Below are 18,606 nucleotides of genomic sequence, written 5' to 3' on the forward strand. Positions count from 1 at the left end.
CGCGAACGCATGCCACCCGACCCTCACGCTGCCTGCTGATGTGGGGACCGGCGCGACGCCGAGAGGGACGCAGCAAGTGGCGACCGGCGTCGTGAGAGCTGCTGTGAGGCGACCTGAGGGGGGGGGGCGCGGTGGGACGGGCGGGTGGGTGGCGTTTGAGGCCGAGGCCGTGCTGAGATGACTGGGTCGGCGCATTGCTGTAACACGCGTGTGCCGACGGCTGCTTTTGCACCACGCGGATGCGGCCTGCGACAGGCTGGGGGCGGAGTTGAAGGGGCTACGCTCAGTTGTGTGGCAGAGCGTGAAAAAGATGCAGAAGACGTTTATCTCTCCGATGGAGGAGTTCGACCAACGCGGCAGAGCGTACCCCGCGCCTTGCGCGTGCCTCTCTTGGTGTGGACGTTGGTAACAGAGTATGTTGGTGCCTGAGCCCATACGTCTCTCCCCCAATTTTTCTGTGTGCGTGTGCGCTCGGATGACGATGCCACATGCCTCAGCGACGTCTCGCAGTGTAATACCAGATAAGCTCCAACGCAAACGGGTCTTGCTCACCTGCACAGGAGGACCTATACATCTATCTGTAGGCGCTGCGAGATGAGAGCCTGCTGCTCTCTTCTCGTTCAGTATCGCACCGCGCCCCGTAAACGGGGAAAGAAAGAAAACGCAACAGCGTGAGCATATTTACCGTTTCCCTTGCTAACTGTGCATATGTCCCTTCCCTCCAGTGCGTCACCCGTCTACTACCTTTTCATGCACGCGTTTTACTCCCCATGCTCACCGCCCGCACAGAGACGCAAACTTCAGCAACCGCCTTTCTCCTACCTCTCTCTCTCTCGTCTCCTCCCTTTGTGCGCTCTTGGTGATTGTACCCGTACTCGCTTCCTTTGCTGTGCTCTCGGGTATCTTGTTCGCAGCAGCACACGCCCAAGCCCACACACACACACATAAAACGAGCCACCGCGCGAAGCTGACAAGCCCTCGACGTCCGTTTTATCTTTTCTTTTTGTGGTTGCGGAGGCGCGCCGTCTCTGTTTTCTTGTCTTCCTTCCTCTCCTGTCCTTGTCTCCGGTCGTTTGTTTGAAGGCGCCGCGACGTTGTCTCCCTTTCGCGACCCTTTCACGGCTGCTCACCGTCCACAAAGGTTTCCTCATCTCTGTGTGCGTTTTTCAGCCGGTGTTTGGCGGATTCTCCCTCGACCATGTCGATCGCATCTCGACGGGAGGAGATTCAACGTCAGCTACAACAGCTGCGTGATACGCGTGAGCGCGAGCTGGCCGCCTTCGACGCTGTTGCCGCCGCGCACCCGGAGTTGTCGGCAACGGAGATTACTGCCTTGGCGCAGAAGAAGGCCGAGGCGGAGGTGCCGCAGAGGATCTCAGTGGGTGGCGTGGAAGTGTCCGTGGGAGCGAGAGTGTCTGTAAAGGATGACGCTCACCTACTCCACCGCGCCGATCGCGGCTACTTCGCTGTCGATCCCCTCAAGGCAGTGTACCTTGGCGAGCAAGGCCAGGTGATGCGAGTAATGAAGTCCTTCCAGGGAAAGCCGGCTGTGGAGCTGCGCTTCGCCGACGGTGTTACCAAGGTTTTCTTCGTTGAGTGCCTCGCTCTCTCACAGGAAAGCGAGGACGCAGGCGCGGGGACCAGCGGCCATGCCGCCGCTCGGCACACCGACCCGACAAGGGGAGTCAAGAGTGTGTCAAGTGCGAAGGTATTGCTGCTGCCACCATCGCCACCACAGGCCGAAGCGCTGCCGGGGTGGGGCCACTTGCGCATGCCACATCGCCGGCCCTCTGCGCCACTGAGTGCTGCCGTGCTGCCAGCGTTCATTCCACCACCGCCCCCTCCCACTGTTCAAGAAGCGCGCGGCACCGCGGCCAAGCGTGCGGCGCCGACCCCAGCGCGAGCGTCATCTTCTTTTCCCGCCCCTGCCGCGCCCGCTACATCACAGGCGGCCGAGCAGCCGGCGAAGAAGGCAATCAGTGAGACACGGAAGAAGCCGACTGCGGCTGTTCCAACGGCTCGCCCGATTGTGAAGAAAGAACCGCCGCGCGGGCCGTGTCGGCCATCGCCCGCTCTGCATGTGAACTCGCACCCACCGACAGTGAAAGTGGACCTAGCACAGCCGACTCTTTTGCCGGCTGTTGCAATGGACGCGGTTTTTGATGAAGGCCTGGGGTCGCCCTTGTCGTGTGTGATGCAGGACAGCGTGCCACGCCGCACCAGTACCGCAGCAGACTCGGAGGGAATACCAGACCTTCGCCCAACGCCCGGCTCCTCCATGTGTGACATCGATGCTTTGGTGGATGCGGAGACGGCGGCGGACTCGGCCGGTGCGGCCTCTGCCAAGGCAGTTTGCTTGCATAAGGCGTGTGTGACGCCAAATCAGATATTGCCGGATCTCCGCGATGAGGCCACAACCCTGACACGGCGACGATCGAGCACTGCAGACAGCTCAGGCACAAGACTGTGCTGGCTCGCCGGCCTCACCGAGCCTGGCGGCAACCTCTCCGAGCCGCTCCGCATCTCACTGCAGGCGCAGTGCACCACCATGTTTGCAGTCTTCGCTGTCGTCACTCGCAAGCTGCGCTGGGATAAGCAGCGCCTCACGGCCACCCGTCTCTTCACAGACAAGGGTGTCGAGATCAAGTCGGCGGGCGCTGTGCACGATGGCATGCGGCTTGTGGCTACCACAGGGTGCGCCTACAGGTGCGACGGCGTCACATCGCACTTCGCCGCCGTGGGCGATGCTCGGCCCTCCCTTACCGCTCCGAGTCGCGCGGCCAAGACTCCGTGCACCCGCCCCACCCCAGCCGCGGCAAGCACTGCGGTCGCTCCTGCTGCAATTTCGAGCAGCGCTCCTAGCACAACCGCATCTTCCTCTACACCTGCGTCCCCTTCAAGGAAAGCTGCCGTTGTGCCAAAGCAGTCAAACACGGCGACGGTGTCGAAGCGCCTTGCGCCTTCTCCCTTGACGGCAGCGAAACCCATCCACATTCGCGTCTACGAGAACGGCCTCTATGACGACAACATCTACCGCACCGTCACGGTGCGCCCGACGCACAAGACGCTCGCCGCTCTTAAAACGGTTATCACCCGTGAGCTGCAGTGGCGGGATGGAAAGAAGGTGAGCCTCCTGTTCGATGCCTCGGGCACGGAGGTTGTAGAGCTTCGCGATCTTCTCGACGGTGACGCCGTCGTCGCCTCGGCAGGTGACCGCTTTGTTATTCCGTACCCGAACACCGCCATCCACAAGGAGGCCGTGAAGCTGTCCGAGCGCTTGTGCTGAGACGGAGAACCGTTGTGAAGTGGCGGGGAGGGGTGAAGCGGCACGAGGCGCTACCGCCGTACAGTTTGTGATGGGCCGTCTACTGTCGCCAGTCGATGTGTTCGCCTTGCAAGTGAGTCGGAGGCACACGAAGAGGAACACGAGGTGCCACCAAACAAGACTTCTGTTCCTTGTGGCGCCGTGCTCGCACTCACGCGCCGCGCCTGCGTATGTGCGCGTGTGTTTCTTTCCGTTTCGTGTGGTTGTTGTTGACGTAGGAGAGCTGAGTCCTCGACAGCCGGCACCTCGGAGGTGGCCCAGCGCAAACACGTGTATCGAGACCTCGCTACGCCGCTTTTCATTTCACGCTGCTGTATGTTGCGAACGTGCAGGTTTGGTGCGACGTCACTGCGCCAACTGGAATGGGCGGCATGTGCGCACGGCAGCACCAAAAGAAAGCGAAGGTGACATGTGTCATGGGCCACGAGGAGGGAAGAGAGGCAGCGAAAGACCTGGTCAGACGGCAATGCAGCCTCCGTGACGAGGACGCCTCTTTCATAATGATCTTGCTGCTTGCGTCTCGCAATCACAGATTCAACGCGATGTGCGTGCGCATGACAGCCCTGTGTGCTTGACGCGTACACGCCCGCGTGAAGTGCGGCTCATTCTCTGAGGGCCCCAAGCCTTCTGCGGCAGCGTCTGTGGAAAGGGATAGCCATCACGATAGCATTCCTGCCACCTGCTCGACGCCGTCGTCTCCCCCTTCTCGCCTAAAGCTACGCGCGTTTTTTATGTTTCCTCTTCGCTTCATCATCTTGTTTTCCCACATCTTTCTTGCGCAGCACACTCACCGACATGCGCGAAGTCGCTCGTGTCACCCCATCCACAGAAATTACGTAAGAACGCAGTGCGAGTTTCTGAAGTGCTGCGTCGCTGCCGGTGCTGTCCTGCTGCGGCGCCGCCATCACAGTTTCTCTCTTCTCCCATCTTCCTCCCGTTGTCCAAGCGCCCTCGTGTGTTATCGAGCAACACGCCGCGTCTCCTCTCTCTTGGTTCGCTCTCGTTGGTTGCCTCGAACGTTTCACTTGCCTCGTTCTGTGCCGCGACGAAGTCGTCCGCACCGCCAGATCAAGATGGAGCGCGCGGCGGAGGTGACCCTAATAAAGGACGCGTTTCCTCACTTCAACTTCGCCGCCGACGCAGCGGCGTCTACAGCGCTGCGGCGAGCCACAGATGCGTTCTCGATGGAAAACACGGACGAGGTTGTGAGACTTGTTCGCCAACTACTGGAGAAGCTGCTGCAGGCAGAGCCGTCGGCTGCGGCTGCGTGGACGCAAGTGTACGTGTTTGGCTCGAGTGGTCTAGACGCCGCTATCACGGGCAGTGACATCGATTTGTATGGTGAGCCACTTCCTTCTTCCCATCGTTTCTTTCCTGTTGCGCTTAACTTCTTCCCTTCCCCCCTCCCCCCGTCCCCCCGTCCCCCCGTCTTGCCCGCTCTCTCCTCTCCTCTCTTTCCCTCCTCTCTTACGTCTCTCCTTGGCCACGACCGTGGGCAGCGTGCAAGGCAGCGCAGTTGCAGGTGTGTGGGAGAGAGCATGAGAGAGAGAGAACGGGCGAGGAGGGAATCTTCGTGTCGCTCATGTGTATACTCGAGCATTTGCAGACTCTTCATCTCTCCCGCTCTCCTCACTCCACTTCGTCTTACGTCCCCTCCTCCTACCTTTCTCTCTCGGGCTCTCCGCATGCTCGTCCACGCACCGTGCGTGCGAATGGTGATGATCACGTGGAGCGCCACCTTTTTCCACATCATGCTCACAAATATCGCCACTCCTCCTTTCTTTCTCACCTGCTTGCCTACATTGCCAACCGTGTGCATATCTTCGTACACCCCTCCAATGTTGCACATTCACGGTGCTGTGATACTCCCGCCATGGTGCATGGCGGCGCCGCGCCGTTGCTCTCGGCTTTCTCCTCCCTTTTCAAGGTTTTATCCTCGCTTTTCCTTCTGCACGCCTCACGCCCTTTCACCCGAGGCGTAAACTGCGACGGCATGCTGCGCTCTGCGTATTTCACCGTGCGCGCCTTCACTACAACATGACTACTGGTAATACGCTACGATGGCGGTGCACGCATGCGCACATGCCACCCCTTCGCTGCTCTCTGCTCTCTCCTCTCGCTGCTCTCACCTTTCTCTTTGTGTGTCGTGTACTCGTCGTTTGCGAATGCTGCCGCGAAGAATTGCATTGTGCTCCGCCTCTGTGAACACGAGCTTGTTTTTTCAGACATTCCCGCGCTCGGCTGAGGGGCGCCTGCAGGACGTCGTCGTGGTCACTTCGGCCCGCGTCCCTCTAATCAAGTTTTCGTACAACGGTGTTCACGTCGATCTCCTGTTTGCCTCCGTTGATATGCGGACGGCGCCTGACACGAATGAGCTTCTGCGCGACGACTTTCTTTCCCTGGTGTCGCTGCCCTGTCGGGCGACCGTGAACGGGATCCGCACGATTCTGGAGATTCGTCGCCGCCTTCCCCTTCCACTGGACGCGTACGCTTGCGTGCTGCGCGCGGTCAAGTACTGGGCGGCGCAGCGGCAGGTGTATGGGAACCTCTACACCTTCCCCAACGGCGTGTGCCTCGCGATTATGGTGGCCCGTGCCTGCCAGCTTTGCCCTGTCGCGGACAGTGGCGTCATTTTGCGCTTCTTCTTCTCCCTGTACGTATGGTGGCTCCTGCGTGACACCCGCATCGCTCCTGTTTCTATTGTGCCCACGGATGAGAATGCGGCCATCGCGCGAGTGCCGGGGATGCCGCCGCCGTGGGATGCCGTCTGGGACGCGGCAGACCTGTTCCCAGTGCTGAACCCGGCACGACCCACCGTCAACGCGGCCCACGCGGTGGGCCGCAGTGGACTACAGCTCTTTTTGAAGGAGCTCCTCCGCGCTGAGCAGCTGTGCGCCCTAGTCCCGATGTCGTACTCGGCACTATGGGAGCCGTACAACATACTCGATGAGCATCGCTTCTTCGTTGGCGTGCACATCTCGAGCGAGCACCAGTCGCTTGCAGCGTGCGAGGACACTATCAATGCATGGAAGGGGTACGTAGAAAGCAAATTGCGTATGTTTGTGTACGCGCTGGAGTGCGTGGCCGAGGTGCGGCCGTTCTCACGCCCGGTTGTCGACGAGCCGCCTCGAGTGGTGACTCGGAGAGGGGTGAAGGTGCACTGCCGCTCTCGCGCATTCTTCTTTGGCGTGCGCAACGGCAACAAGGATGTGGAGCACAGCGATGTGGAAGCCGCATTCAGAGAGTTTGAGTTTGCGGTGACGGAGGGCACAACGGGAAAGAATCCGTTTGAGTGGAACAGGTCAGTCATGCTCGGGCCACGGCTCTCTTTCTTCTCCATCTACGATCCGCTGACAGCCGACTCGCCGTGCCAGGCACTTTACAGCGCCTGCGCCGAAATGATGGGGTCTTCGGTGTGAGAGGCCGCGACGGTGGCGTTGCGCGCTTGTCAGCGCGCACCAGTGGCTCTTCTCCTCGGTGCCGCTTCCGGCTCGCGCGCTGCATGGAGGAACGCCGTTTGTGATCATGACTGGGCCCCAGGCGCGCGCTTCCTGTTTTCCGTCCTGTGCGTTCCCCCTGCCTTTCCAGGTCCTCGTCCCTCCTCCACACGCCACCGTGACAGTCCTGCAGATAACCTCCAACGCAGGCGAGGGAAAAGCTAAGGACGAACATGAACCAAACAACAACAAACGAAGTGTCACCAAGCAACTATTCAGCTCAGGTGCACCTCTTAAGTCATGCAGCTGGCCCTGCTGCCTATTCCGGACTGTGGGCGGAGCTGCGTAGCATAGTATAGCATGTGCCACCTGACAACTACTCGAAGAAGAGGAAGAGAAGCGAGATCAAACTCTCTCTCCGTGCCATTGAACCGTCTGCGGCCTCACGGGATGGCTGTTTCCATCCCTGAAACGCGCACTTTCCCGTTACCTTCTCCGTCTTCCTCTCTCTCACCAGTGCGCTAAGCCGCTCCGTCACATCGGCTACCGATTCCGCACGTGCGCGGCGGCACACGCAGCGGTCCTCTTAGCGCCGTTGGTAGGCGAGCGAGCAGAACACAAAAGCATCATTCAGATGAGTTTCTTTGCTAATCCCCTTGCAGATGAGGAGGAGGTGGTGCCCCCCGACTACCCTCTGGAGCAGTACGACGAGCTCAAGCGCGAGGATGACTTCAACGAGCTCCTTGTGCGATCCACGAAGCTGGAAGGTCGGCAAAGCGGCGGCGATGACGCGTCGACCAACCCCGAGCTCGAGGCATGTCTGAGTCGCACCCGGCAACTGCGAGGCTCGCTGGAGAACTCGTGGCTCCGCATGAGCGAGTTGCAGGTGGAGGCGACCGGTGGGCCGCGCTCCTCGCCTACGGTGGTGGCATCCAGTTTGTCCATCCCAGCCTCCCTTCTGGGGGCTCTCGACAGCGCCATCACGCAGGTGCACCACCACGTTGCGCAGCGCGAGCGACTGAGCCAACATCTGAGCGCACTGGTTGAGAAAGAGGCTGCTCAGCTTTGTTCTTCGGCATCTCATCTACTAACTGCAGCGGCACAGCACGGCCCTGGTGCGTCCATGTTGCGCGCGCTCAATGCACCGAACTTGGCGTGGCCGCCGGAGACAGTCTCTTCGCCTCACTCGTCGGAGGTAATCTGTGAACGTGCAGCTGGGGCTCTGCGTGCTCTGGAGGCGCTTCTCCCTTCCATGTCGGTGGAGGAGGCTGCTTTGGCGAGTGCTGCGGCGCAGCAGCTGTCGTATGGACTGCAGTCATTGAGCACCTTGAATCAACGCTGCGACGCCCTTCGCGTCACCGTAGAGGTCAAGTCGCAAGAGAAGGCAGATGCCCACTGCGCCGCTGAGGCGTTTGCTCGGTGGACAGCGCAGCGGCAGCTGACGCGCAGTGAATCGGCCGCATCGCCGGCGTCATCTCCAGTTTCCGCCGCGCCCTCTTTCGACATTGCCACGGCGGAGTGCCTCAACAAGGAGATGAGCGAGGAGAACGGGCGACTGGAAGCGGTGCTCGCGCGTCTTGTTGCCACTCAGTCGTTCGACAGAGCGCAGCGCGACGCCTTCGCGGGAAGTGCTCTGGTGCAGTACGTCGGTCTCGAAACCTACGTGCGGGAGCTTGAAGAGGAGGTCGATCGCCTAGGACGGGCCGTGCTGTACCTTCGTGGCATTCTGGCCGAGCCGTCTGCGAGCGAGCTGTGGGGTGAACGCCGTGGCGGGAGCTCTGCTGCTGCATCGACGCAGAGCGCCAGTCACGAGGGTGAGGAGAGGCTGGCGAGGCGTCTGAGCCGCATCCGCGCAGTGGAGAAAGAGCTGCGGTCGGGGCAGGTAGCGGGCGGTGGATCAGCGTCGGCGAACGACACCGTCGACACCATTCTGTCCTTCGGCTTGAACCGACTGCTAGAGGTGCACAACGTCTGCTTACATGCGATGGCGCTGCTCAGCACCTACTTTGAGAAGCAGTCGGGAAACGCGGCCTTTCTCAGCTATGCATTGCGCGGCGGCGGCGCGGTGGAGGATGCCACGGTGGAACGCGTGCTGGATGTGCAACTCCCTGACGCGGAGCTGGTGAAGCAATGCTGTGCTGACATGCGCGGCGCGAGCGTCGATCTTGGCGCTACGCTGAAGGGTATTGTGGACAAGTCAATCGTGGCTGCGACCGCCCATCTCACGCAGTGGCAGGCTGTGCGGGGCCTGCTGACGGAGCTTCTTCAGTACTCCCTGGCCACGATGCCGGACGTACACGCCGAGTTTTCGGCTCTGCTCGCAGACTACGCGGAGCCGAAGACGCCGTCGGCCACGGCTGAATCCGCCGTCTCTGCAACGATGAGTCAAGTGAACGCGGATTTCGACTGGGCGACGGCGGTGCTCACCGAGGAGGCGAAGGCGTTTGCTGCTGAGAAGGGAGCGCAGCTGGAGCTCATCAAGGCGTTCTGGGCGGCGCAGCAAATCGAGGTCAACAAGAAGATGGCATGGCTGGCGAAGCAGCCAAACACCCCGCTCCTAATGCAGCTGTGCGACGTGGAGAGGGAGAGCGAGCAGCTGCGCCGTCAACTGACATCCATGCAGGAGGCCTCCGAAGACGCGTCTGCTCTCCACAACACGTTGACAGAGCTGGAGAGACGTACCTCCGAGGAGGCACGACTCAATGCGGGTTTGCGGGTAGAGCTCGAGGAGCTCGAGGCTGCAAGGGGCGAGTTGGAGTCGCAGCGCGATATGTTGCTGTCCTCCATGTCATAGGGGTGGCAGGACAAGTGCTCGACGGAACGCGTGCCACGGCCACTCGTGACATTTACCCTTCAAATGGACGGCTCAGCTGCGTACGTCCCCCGATGCCTCTCGAAGCACAGCCTTGCCTCGAAGCTTTCTTTTTAAAGTCTTGCGCGCCACGGGCGGTGGGGTACTAGCTGGAAATGCTTGACTGCAGCATTGCACCAACGCACTTGGGCTCGAGACTGCGTGTTGGTGCGACGGCGATGCCCGCGGCGCCACCCGAACCGCCCCCTTCCCTCTCTCCCGGTTCTCCTCCCCCTCCCCCTCCTTCCCTCCGCAGGCGCGGTGGACATGCGCGAAACTCCCAAACTCTGCTCTGCGTCTCTCGCCATTCGCTGGCTGCTATCCTTCCCCTCCTCTACCGCTTCTCCTCGTCCTGCCACCATGGATGGCACACCGACACCGACACACTCGCACCATCGAGTGTGCATTCCTCTATCGCCATAACTCTTTGCGGTAACGCTACCACCAACATAGGGGAAAACAGATGTCGTGCCAGGTAGGCCAGAACAACTGGATCTTCACCGATTCACCGGTGTGCTATGTGACGCCGAACTTGCGTCTACATCAGTGCACCTGTCCGCTGACAACGTGCACCCCCACCGCGGCTGGCTACGGGTGCCACCTGACATCCTCTGTTATGATTCTCTCCGGTGTGCTAGTCGTAGTCTGGATCATGGCTGCGTGCGCCTACGTGTACGTTTTGAATTTCGTCGGCGAGCTGGAACTAGAGGCTCGCACGGAGAAGGTGGTCTCTCTCAGCCGCAATTACTACTACCACAAGTTGTTCGGCACCGGTAGCCCGATGCTCCCGTCAAGTGTCTATGTACCGGATAGAAAGTTGCGCTCGGAGTAGACGACACGGCTCTGCTGTGGAGTTGAGATCGCAGAGGCGTTGCCCCCTCTCCTCTTCTTTTCTTCTCTTTCTGGCCTTTCTTTTCGGGGCTTAGCGCCGGCACACCTAGAAAGAGGAGAAGAGGGGATAGGGGGGCTACTCAGGGCACATCTGCATCTGTCTCGTGTGAATAACAGGAAACGCGTACGCGTGCCCGGACAACCCTCCAGGCGTGCACACGTTTGCGTCCGGGTGTGAACCGATGGATTCCGTGTGCGGGGGCTGGCGCTTCTCGGTCAACGCTGCCTAGTGGGGTGGGTGCGCAGGCGGCAGCGCCGCTGTTTGCAGCAAAGGATAGGCCTCTTCTTAGGCGCGTGCCGCTGTGTTCCTTTTCACCCTTTTTTCTCTTTGTAGGCGAATGCCGCCGTTGCCGTGGTCTGTCCAATTTTTCCCCTTCCCGCTGTACTGCTGCAGGCGAGAGGGGCCACACCTTCTCTGTCCTACCTCTCCACTTGGTATGCGTATGTGCAAACGCGTGTAAGTGGCCGCTTCTCCCGTCTTAGCCACTTCCTGCGCTTCCTCCTTCGCGCCTTCGTTCCGGGCTCGAACTGTCCACTCCGACTCTCGCATCCTCCTCGCGTCTTCTCGGTATCCCTTCTTTACCTCTTCTTACCATAACTCACCCCCTGATTATGGACGGCTGCCTCACTGTGATGTCAGGGTCTGATACCCTCTCCACCCCCCACACGCTGCGTGTGGGAGCGACCAAGAGCCTGCGGCCTTCCCTGGTATACGGCCGTGAACGCTTGGTGTCCGCGGAGAGGTCTGGGCTTGCTCTGGGCCGAAGAGACGTGCATCCATGACCACATCTATGCCAGCGCACTGCCAATCGTGTCGACGGCTCACCGAGTGTGTGCGCATTTTTACGTTGAACCCCTAAGCCAGCCGATGAGTGTGCCATCTTCTGTTGGCTTATTTTCGTTTTGCTTTTTTTTTGCTCATCTTCTCTGCAGCGTCGTAGCGCGTGCCTGCGTGCGCGCGGTGCCTCTCTCATTGCTTGCTGCGTGCTGTGTCGACTCTTGTCTTCTTCGATGGAGTAAGTCTGTGCTGCCCCTCTCCCTTCCCCACAGCCGCGCAGCAGCCGCTTTTGCACCGACACCACCGTTCACCCCTTCCTTGTCCACTGTACTCCTTCTCTTTCCCATCCATTTGATAAAGCCAAGGGCAGTTCAAACTACCGGCTGCGCAGCACTTCTGCTTTTACCTCATTCTGCTTGCTCTCGCTGTTCTCTCATCATCGGATGGTCTTTTTTGTTGAGCGCCTGTGGCAGTGGCGCTGACTTGTGCTTGGGAGGGAAGACCGGCTTAGCGCTGACGGCGGCTTCAAAGAGGAGTGAAAGGAGCGGAGAGAGGGAAGTGGCCGTGCGCGCGAGGTGTAATGTGCCCCGTGCCCCGCCAAGAACGACAGGGCGAAGGGGCCGACGGAGCCGATCTGTTTCAGCAGTGGGCGCCCAAGTGAGGATGCGGCTTTGTTAGGGCGCTAAAACAGCTCCCCTCCGCATCAACAGCAAAGGCTCTGTGTAGGGAAGGAATAGAACACCTGTCGTCACGACTGCCCTCTTCACCGCCCGCCGACGTCAATGGTCTACCACTCACCAACTTCCCTTGAACTTGAAAGCAAGGGAAGGAGGCAGCAGCTGAGACGCGAGGCTGTTGCCGCTTCTCCAGCAGTGTCGTGAGCTGCTGTTGCCGCGAACTCTGATTTAAGGCTGCGGAGAACACATTCTGGAGCAGCAGATTTTCTAGGATAAGGATGCACCAAAAAAAGCCATTCGCAAACGAAACAGAGGGTGTGCGGCGTCTGGTCGGTGCTTGGAAGCGACTCGCACTGCTGTAGGCGTGTACGCGCACCGTCGCATGTGCGGCGAAGACTTTTGCGGCGGGTTGGAATGCATGGACGAGACGCGCACTCGTGCGTGCTCGTGATGACACGGATGGGATGCGTGGCGCGTCGTGGCGCAGCTGTGGTCTCTCCTGTGATGCGGCGTGCACGAGTGTGGCTTGGCACCGCAGAATGACGACCGGCGCCGGGGCCACCACCGCCACTGGAACGCATGTTTCTCTCCTCATCGAGCTTCTCTACGCAACCGCCTTTTGATCTATTTCGCACCTTTTCTTTGTCCCCCCTCCCACGTGCATACACACACACACACACACACAAAAACATATATGTATATTCATGAAGACATTGAACGCCTTCCTATCGATGAATACGCGCCGATACCTCTACTTCTCTCTCGTTCCCTCTCACTCGTCTCGTGTATCGGTTTGGACGAGCAGTCGCGCCTTTTGTGTGATGGCGGAGATGTGAGAGACGAAGCCCCCTTTTCTTTTCGTCGTTATCATTGATCCTATTGTTTTTTGGAGGAGGGGGCTTTCCAGATGGAGTTATCGTCTTGTTCTCGCTCCGTTTCAGAAGCGAAGCTCTATGCTCGTCACTGCCCACCTTCCTCGACGAACGGGCACCACGTTCACATGGCGACTACTTGCCTGCTCGCGTTTCCTCATGGGCTGCGGTTGCATTAAGCTCGCGATGTTTATCAGTCATGAGCAGCACGCACATGATGTGCGCCCACTTTCCGCGACTGCTACACAAATATCGCTGACCCGGCAATTCACGCGTTTTTTTTAGCCCTCGTGCTCAGGGAGTTTGTCTCCCCTTCCCTCTCTTTCCCAAAGCCGGACCAGGCGCGACCGGGCAGGCTGAAGGTGTTAGGGGTGACTTCACACATCCATGTTTTACGTGACCATGCCCAGGCCAAACAAGCATATATATCATGTATGATAGAGAGTTTTCTTATCCGTTGGAGGAGTGGAGGTGCCATGCGTGAAGCTTCCGCCGTCGCGTGCACCCGCGTCGATTCCTGCGACTCGGAGCAGAAGTTGCAGAGAACTTATCTGGGTTGCTGTCCGTGTATGCCATCGCATCGCATGCTTGTGACACGCAATATGCAGACATCCCACATAATCTCTCATGCTCTACTCTCATCCAACTCCTACTCTCTTCGGACGCTGCGGTGTCTGAGTTCGTCTGGCGCGTGCTGTATACGCACCCCAACTGTATTTGGCCCTATCGCACACATCGAAGGAGAAGCACGGCAAGCAGTCAAGGACGCAAAAGGAAGGGGCAACCACAAGAGGAGGACACTGGCGGCATTTTTTCTTTGGTAGACGAACAGCTCCATCACCTTTCCCTGCGTGCTTGTGGCGGAAGCAAACGATGCCGCCCCCTTTCCCCTCACACGCCCCGGCAATCGTCGCCGCTGTGGCCGGCGCCGTCGCCGGAGCGGCGGCGCTTACCTGGGGTGTCTTACGCTGGCATCGACGCCAGCAGGGACATGAGGGCACTGGTACCCCGACTGGGACGTGGACTGTTCAGCAGGTGGCGGCATGGCTTCGTGAGAACGGTGTCAGCAAGACCTCTGTGGCTGTGTGTTGTCGCTACAAAGTGGATGGCGACACACTGATGCGGCTGACGGCGCATGATCTCTATTACATGGGTGTGCCGTTGCGCGACGCGCGAGTGATTCTCGCAGCTGTGGAGGACGTTAAGGGTAGCCTAGTCCTTCTCTCCTCTGCATCGCCGCGCTCGGTCTCGCGCCGGCAGTCAAGCGTTTCCCCGCGAACTGCCCAAGTAACTGTCCCCTCGGCGGCCGAGCAGTTTGAGGCCGCCTGGCGGGCACTGATGCGAACCTGTGCACTGCCGGCAAGCGGCACATCACCAGCCGAGCAGCAGCAGCGCTTGGCGGTGTACACTGGTACTCTTTTAGAGAGCTTTCAGGTGCTGACAGCTGGCGAGCAGGCCGCGGCGCTGTCGCTGGTGGCGGAGGCGGAAAAAGTGCGTGTCGCCCCCCCTGCCATCGTGCCGCTGGAAGCTCAGCCTGGGCAGGCGGACACCGAGGTCCCTGTGGATACGTCGTTTCCCGTGCAGGCGGTGGAGGAGAAGCTGAGGCCTTTGCATGATATGCTGGACGGGTTTCTGGACTTTCTGCGCTCTCCGGACCTCGACGCGGTTGCGGCAGCTGAATTCGACGAGTTGGGCGAGCGGGTCGCGGCGCAGGTGAAGCGGATTTTGCGAGTTGCGGAGCAGTTGCCGCCGAAGCTTGGCGACCCCCTCCGCCGCAAGTGCGACGGCGTTTTCGAGGTCCTCTTCAGCCGCCAACGGACCGCGCTTGGTGCCTCTGGCGGGGAGGCCGCCGGCAAGGCAAAGCTAATGCAGGCCCTCCGCAGTGTGCTTTCCACTGTGGAGGACCCACAGCTGCGCGAGTTGCCTGCTGCACAGCGCGTGCAGGCTCTGTCGTCGTTGGTCAAGCGAGCGGAGGCGATCGAGGCTGTCGCAGCCGGCTCCGTGTCAGGCGTGCCTAAGGATGTGGAGGTTCTCAATATGGTGCAGTCACTGCTTCGCATTATTCAGGAGGCGATTCGTCTCAGCGAGCGTGAGGCTGAAGCCGATGAGGATGAGAAGGAAGGGCAGGCGCCTGCTGCAGAGGACGCGGGTGCTGCCAACGGGCCGATCCCTGTAATCGTCAGGACTGTGCAGGACATTCAGGGCACCCTGCAGTCAGAGACATTCCAGCACGCGCCGTCGGCGGTAAAGGTGGAGTTGTGCACCACTTTGCTCCAACGAGTTGCGGCGCTGGAGGACAACCTGGCCGAAGTGCCCTCTCCCGCGCAGGCTATGGTGCGGGATCTTCTTTCGAACACAAGGAACGTGCTCGCCGTCGTGATTGCCGCGGCTGAGACCGAGGGGAACGATGGCGGCGAGGACCCCCCGGCGGATGATGAGAAGCCCGAGAAGGAGCAGGTTGGTAACGGCGACGCCGAGGCGGCCCAGACGGAGGGTGAGAAGAGAGAGACGCAGAGCTCTGACACAAACATAGATGCGTACGTGGCACAGTTGGAGAAGATATTCGACTTCCTGACCTCCGACGCGCTGGATCAGGCCACGATGGAGGAGAGGAAAAAGGTAGCGGTGAGGCTGCGGCAGCGGGTGGAGGCGATCAAGGCAGATGTGGCAGCGCGCGACCCCCAGTGCACACTCATCACGGAGCTCATCGCTCCTCTTCAAAATTTGTTGTCTGAAATGGCTAGCAATCACGTTGCGTCGCGTGAGTTCCTCGAGATTACTGCCCCTCTTAGTGACGTGCGACGTCTTTTGACCAGCGAGTCATTCCAGCAGCTGCCCCACGCCGGGAAGATACGTATTGCCCGCAACATTGTGCCACAACTGCAGCAGCTTACCTCTTCCTTCTCCTCCTTGTCGAACTCTGAGCGTACTGCCGCAGAGGAGCTGCTTCGCCCCATCAACGAGGTGCTGTTGCACCTGATGCGTCCCCGCGGCGTTGCTACGGGGTCAGCGCAGGAAGTGCTTGATCGTCTTCAAGCGGTGATGCGCACCATCCAAGGCGCCGAGCTCACCACCATGTCGCCAACGGAGAGAAGCGCCTGGGCTGCCAACACCGTCGCGGATCTGGGCCGGCTTCGGGACGATTGTGCGGCGCTCGGCGCTGAGGGAGAAGCATTACTTCCTATCATCGAGCGTCTTCGAAGCCAACTGAGCGGGTTGCTGCCCGACCATACAAATGCTGGAGGAGGCGAAGACCGTGATGATTCCGGCGACGCCGAACGCAGCGGCGCCGGATGCAACGGCGAGGCTCAGCGGGAGCAGGAGGAGGGTCGGACACACCTTGTCTGGGCAGCACCGCGTGACATGCACGCTGAATTGCTGGAGGCTGAGCGGGCAGCGACGCCAGTGCCGCCGGAACGGTTGCAGAGAATGCTCCAGATGATGGGAGAGGCGACTGAGCTACCGGGTATGTCAACACGACAAGAGGCGGAGCCGCGGCAGTTCGGCAGTCTCCTGCGTCGCCACGCGGAGGGCGTGGGCGGCGAGGTAAACGACGATAGCACCAGCGCTAGAGTCGACGGCGCGGAACAGGACTTCGATGAAGCCACGGCGGCGCTGCACGCTTTACGCAGATCTCTGCAGGTGCTGATGGATGCGGTGCAAGATGAGAACGCTGCGACGGCGACGGAGTTGTCAGTGGTGGCGAGCAAAACAGAGGAACTGCTCGCAAGCGCTGATGCGGCCAAGATAAACTGGCGCGCTGACTCGTGGTGCACCGGCACGGTGCGGAGCATTTCGGAGGCCCTGCAGCAGTTGCGCGGCAGCGGGGGCGGCGCAAGCCGCGCCAAAGTTCCAAGCAAAGTGGAGGAGGTGCTCCAATCATCTATCGCGGCTCTCATCGCAAACCCGCCGACCGGCATGGAGGACTTCGAGCCGTACCTGCGTTTGCTGCAGCTGGCCCAGCCATCGGCAGAACAGATGACGAACAGGGAGCTGATGCTGCTCAAAAGCCTCCAGGAATCGGTGATAGAGGCCATGCGGCGCCTCCCAGATCATCCGCGTCAAAATGGCGAAAGGACCAGGCATGAGACCGACGACGAGGGGGAGGGCAGTGCACAGGCAGTATTGGGCGTGCCGCAGCAGATGCCGTACAAACGGCGCGAAGGCTCCTCCTCGGCGGAGGAGCTGGACGACTCCGACAATGCCCAGCAGGATCTGGAGCGCCTCCTGGCCGGTGAGGGGGTGACAGTGGAGGATGCCATTGAAGCGCTGCGGGAGCAGATTTGCCTGCAGCCCGATGCACTCGACCGTGGCGAGGCCGGCGATGAGGACGAGGTCGAGCGGGCCGGGAACGAAGAGGACGACGCCTGCGTGTCACAGTCGGAGGCGCAACGCGCTGACAAACAGACCCCAGATCCACTTCAGCCGGAGAGCGCAGATGCCTTTAACGAGGACGACGACGACGGCGTTGGCAGCAGCGGTGCCGCAGCCATCTCTGGCCCCTCGTCTGGCTCTGCGCGACACATCGCGTACGACGACGAGTTTGACGGCGAGGACAAGACTCACAGCAGCACCAGCGCCGCATGATGAGATGTCGGGGTATCGCCTATCCCCCCCTCTTTACTCAGCACTATCAGCACCTACACATACACGGTGCCGTCTGTGAGGTGCAATGCGCAGGCCCTCATCGGTGATGGATGGGTCTTGCAATAGAAAAGGCGTGGATGAAGCAAGTTTCTGTTTTCATCTGCGCGGCCTTATCGAGCGATGTGCAATGACATGCACGAAGGACTATAACGGCCTGTCGGCTATACACACGCGATGCGCACACAAGGATGAAGGCTGCGGACGGCGACGCACGATGCCTTCCTACCCATGATCAAACCCAGAGGTGCTTGATGCTTTTTTTATGCGTTTGCACGAAAGAGCAGACGGGACCTTTTATGCACCTGCCTTAGGCCTCTTCTTTTCTCTCTTCGCGTTGAGCAGCAGCGGCTGTGGTGCTGCGAGCAAATCGCCATCGTCTTCTCTTTCGCTGTTTTTTCTTCGTTTTCGCTGGAGTGACTGTATTCGCCCTGAGCGCCGGTCGAAGGGGGTGGGGGGGGGGACGATGAGGTGGGCTGCCAGTGCCCCACTTTTGTCTACTTCCTTGCCCCCCCCCCTCCTGTGCTTCAAAGCACAGACACAGACGGACCAAACAGCCTGCCACTCCACGCACAGCGACAATGGGGCACGAACGCAGGCAGCGTCGTTGCGATAGCTCTGCCGAAACGGTACACGCATCTCTCGAGCGGGCTTCGTCGCGCATTCGAGTCGCATGGCGCTCTGAAAGATCGCAGAGGTGATGAGGTACACCAGAGCGTGCAGGAAAGGCTTTTTAGGCTTTCTTTGCCGTATGGAAGATGCCAAACACGACGGCCTTCTTTTTTTTGTTGTTCGGCCGCCTGTGAGTACCCCGCCAGCCCCGCTCACGGGAGGACTTCTCGGTGCGTCGCATGCTCAGGGCCCAGCACCCTCCCCCTTCTATTTCCTGCCAATGCGGAACCACTTGTGGTGGTGACATGGCCCGGGCACCCAAGCCGGAGGGAGGTCAGAGCGATTCATAGCAACTGATATCGGCGGTCAGGTCCTGGGTGGCGCTGCGTGAGAGCGAGCGGCGACGGTGAGCACACGCTTGCACTATACCGATGAAGGGCAGAGCGTCGGGGTGACGCGAACGCATGCCACCCGACCCTCACGCTGCCTGCTGATGTGGGGACCGGCGCGACGCCGAGA

General features: G+C 60.2%; 5 protein-coding genes across 5 annotated transcripts; all 5 read left to right on the forward strand.

Annotated features, from left to right (window-relative positions):
* Window positions 1-1,198: 1,198 nt before the first annotated feature.
* Window positions 1,199-3,286, forward strand: LDBPK_292700 (hypothetical protein, conserved; the record flags this gene model as incomplete). Its single annotated transcript, XM_003862640.1, has 1 exon — window positions 1,199-3,286. The coding sequence occupies one exon, from the start codon at window positions 1,199-1,201 to the stop codon at window positions 3,284-3,286; it is 2,088 nt and encodes a 695-aa protein (XP_003862688.1).
* Window positions 3,287-4,398: 1,112 nt separating this feature from the next.
* Window positions 4,399-5,307, forward strand: LDBPK_292710 (poly(A) polymerase, putative; the record flags this gene model as incomplete). Its single annotated transcript, XM_003862641.1, has 1 exon — window positions 4,399-5,307. The coding sequence occupies one exon, from the start codon at window positions 4,399-4,401 to the stop codon at window positions 5,305-5,307; it is 909 nt and encodes a 302-aa protein (XP_003862689.1).
* A 2,089-nt stretch (window positions 5,308-7,396) lies between these two features.
* Window positions 7,397-9,556, forward strand: LDBPK_292720 (hypothetical protein, conserved; the record flags this gene model as incomplete). Its single annotated transcript, XM_003862642.1, has 1 exon — window positions 7,397-9,556. One exon carries the CDS (start codon window positions 7,397-7,399, stop codon window positions 9,554-9,556), a length of 2,160 nt encoding a protein of 719 aa, XP_003862690.1.
* Window positions 9,557-10,076: 520 nt separating this feature from the next.
* Window positions 10,077-10,445, forward strand: LDBPK_292730 (hypothetical protein, conserved; the record flags this gene model as incomplete). Its single annotated transcript, XM_003862643.1, has 1 exon — window positions 10,077-10,445. The coding sequence occupies one exon, from the start codon at window positions 10,077-10,079 to the stop codon at window positions 10,443-10,445; it is 369 nt and encodes a 122-aa protein (XP_003862691.1).
* A 3,259-nt stretch (window positions 10,446-13,704) lies between these two features.
* LDBPK_292740 (hypothetical protein, conserved) lies at window positions 13,705-17,418 on the forward strand (the record flags this gene model as incomplete). The annotated part of the gene is made up of 1 exon (XM_003862644.1): window positions 13,705-17,418. The coding sequence occupies one exon, from the start codon at window positions 13,705-13,707 to the stop codon at window positions 17,416-17,418; it is 3,714 nt and encodes a 1,237-aa protein (XP_003862692.1).
* Between the last annotated feature and the right edge of the window lie 1,188 nt (window positions 17,419-18,606).

Source organism: Leishmania donovani, chromosome 29 (assembly GCF_000227135.1).
Source record: "Leishmania donovani BPK282A1 complete genome, chromosome 29".
In the NCBI taxonomy this organism is placed as follows: domain Eukaryota; phylum Euglenozoa; class Kinetoplastea; order Trypanosomatida; family Trypanosomatidae; genus Leishmania; species Leishmania donovani.